Source organism: Musa acuminata, chromosome BXJ2-1 (assembly GCF_036884655.1).
Source record: "Musa acuminata AAA Group cultivar baxijiao chromosome BXJ2-1, Cavendish_Baxijiao_AAA, whole genome shotgun sequence".
NCBI classification, from domain to species: domain Eukaryota; kingdom Viridiplantae; phylum Streptophyta; class Magnoliopsida; order Zingiberales; family Musaceae; genus Musa; species Musa acuminata.
The window spans coordinates 35289741-35290855 of NC_088338.1; the positions used below are offsets into that span (position 1 = coordinate 35289741).

At 43.9% G+C, this 1115-nt stretch overlaps 1 protein-coding gene across 1 annotated transcript; it reads right to left on the reverse strand.

Moving 5' to 3' along the window:
- Positions 1-363: 363 nt before the first annotated feature.
- Positions 364-853, reverse strand: LOC135598246 (26S proteasome regulatory subunit 4 homolog B-like). Its single transcript, XM_065091783.1, has 2 exons — positions 785-853; positions 364-729 (listed from the first exon to the last, which is right to left on the reverse strand). The coding sequence occupies exons 1-2, from the start codon at positions 851-853 to the stop codon at positions 364-366; spliced, it is 435 nt and encodes a 144-aa protein (XP_064947855.1).
- Between the last annotated feature and the right edge of the window lie 262 nt (positions 854-1115).

A 1115-nucleotide genomic window follows, 5' to 3' on the forward strand; every position in this document is an offset into this window, starting at 1 on the left:
AAAATTTCGAAAGCAAATGCAAGATAGCTTTCTTGTTGATATCCTATAGTCCAACACATGAATCTAATATAATACCATTTATCCTAGCAAAATGGGCCTAAATTTTCCTTCTAGACATCAATTCTTTTGTTATATTCTTAACTTTTGGAGATTTAAGATACCCCTGCCATAGAAATTATGTGGGCAAACATATGATTCCCACAAAGGCTTCCCAATGAAAGAAATTCTCTCCCACAAAAATTGACCACAAATCACTCGAACATTAAATCTTCAGCTAACCAAGTTCGACGAGCCTAAATACTAGATTTTTAACATAATACTAGCAAATTAGGTATACAAAGAAAACCACAACCAATTCGCACCCTAAACACTAAAAATCTTCACCAATCCGAGATCATGCGACCAAACCAAAATCATTAAACCAGCAAAACTGACCTTATTGTGCATAAGAATGGCAAATTCTAGTTCTAGTTGATCCTTATCAACAAAAGACAGGATCCTAATGTAGTACTCCGTTCCGACCGATGACGAAACAATGGCATGGCTCTCGTCGATGAGCTCCTCCAAGTTTCCGACGCTCATCGACAACTCCCGGAGATCATCGAACTTGGAGCGGTCCTCCTCGTTCTTCTCCTCCAGGGGACGGAGGCTCTCTTGGTTGGCGGCGGACTCCTCCTCCATGAGGAGGTAGTCCTTGACACGCTCAACCTTGAGGATACGGAAGCGGCACTTAGACAACGAGGTGACGATGGGGAGCCAGGCAACAACCTAAGAACCCTTCTGCCTGCGTTGCTTCCGTCCGACCCAGGACGGCGTCACCGTCGGCTCGAACTTTTGTCCTTTTTGTCGCCATCGTGCTTCCTATCGCTAGGGTGCCCCTAATTCCCCATGCCTCCGGGGGTTCCTTGGCACATGGATCTTAGGGTTTTGAGGAATCCTACCAAGAGAGCTCGAGATCGAGCGTAAGGATTGAGGGTTTGGCTTCGAAAAAGAGGCGACCAAAAGAAAAGCCGATCTCAATTCTAATTTGCCTTCATAGTGACACAAAATTATAAATACACCCCTCTAAATATAGTTATTATCCTTGTAATTTTAAGGTACCCTCCAATCACCAT

What these genes read in the sequence shown, in the direction of transcription:
- LOC135598246 (XM_065091783.1), bottom strand. Translation starts at nt 853, where the DNA reads ATGGCGACAAAAAGGACAAAAGTTCGAGCCGACGGTGACGCCGTCCTG. An exon ending in GTCGGACGGAAGCAACGCAG is followed by an intron (nt 730 to 784) that starts GCAGAAGGGTTC and finishes TCGTTGTCTAAG; the next exon opens with TGCCGCTTCCGTATCCTCAA.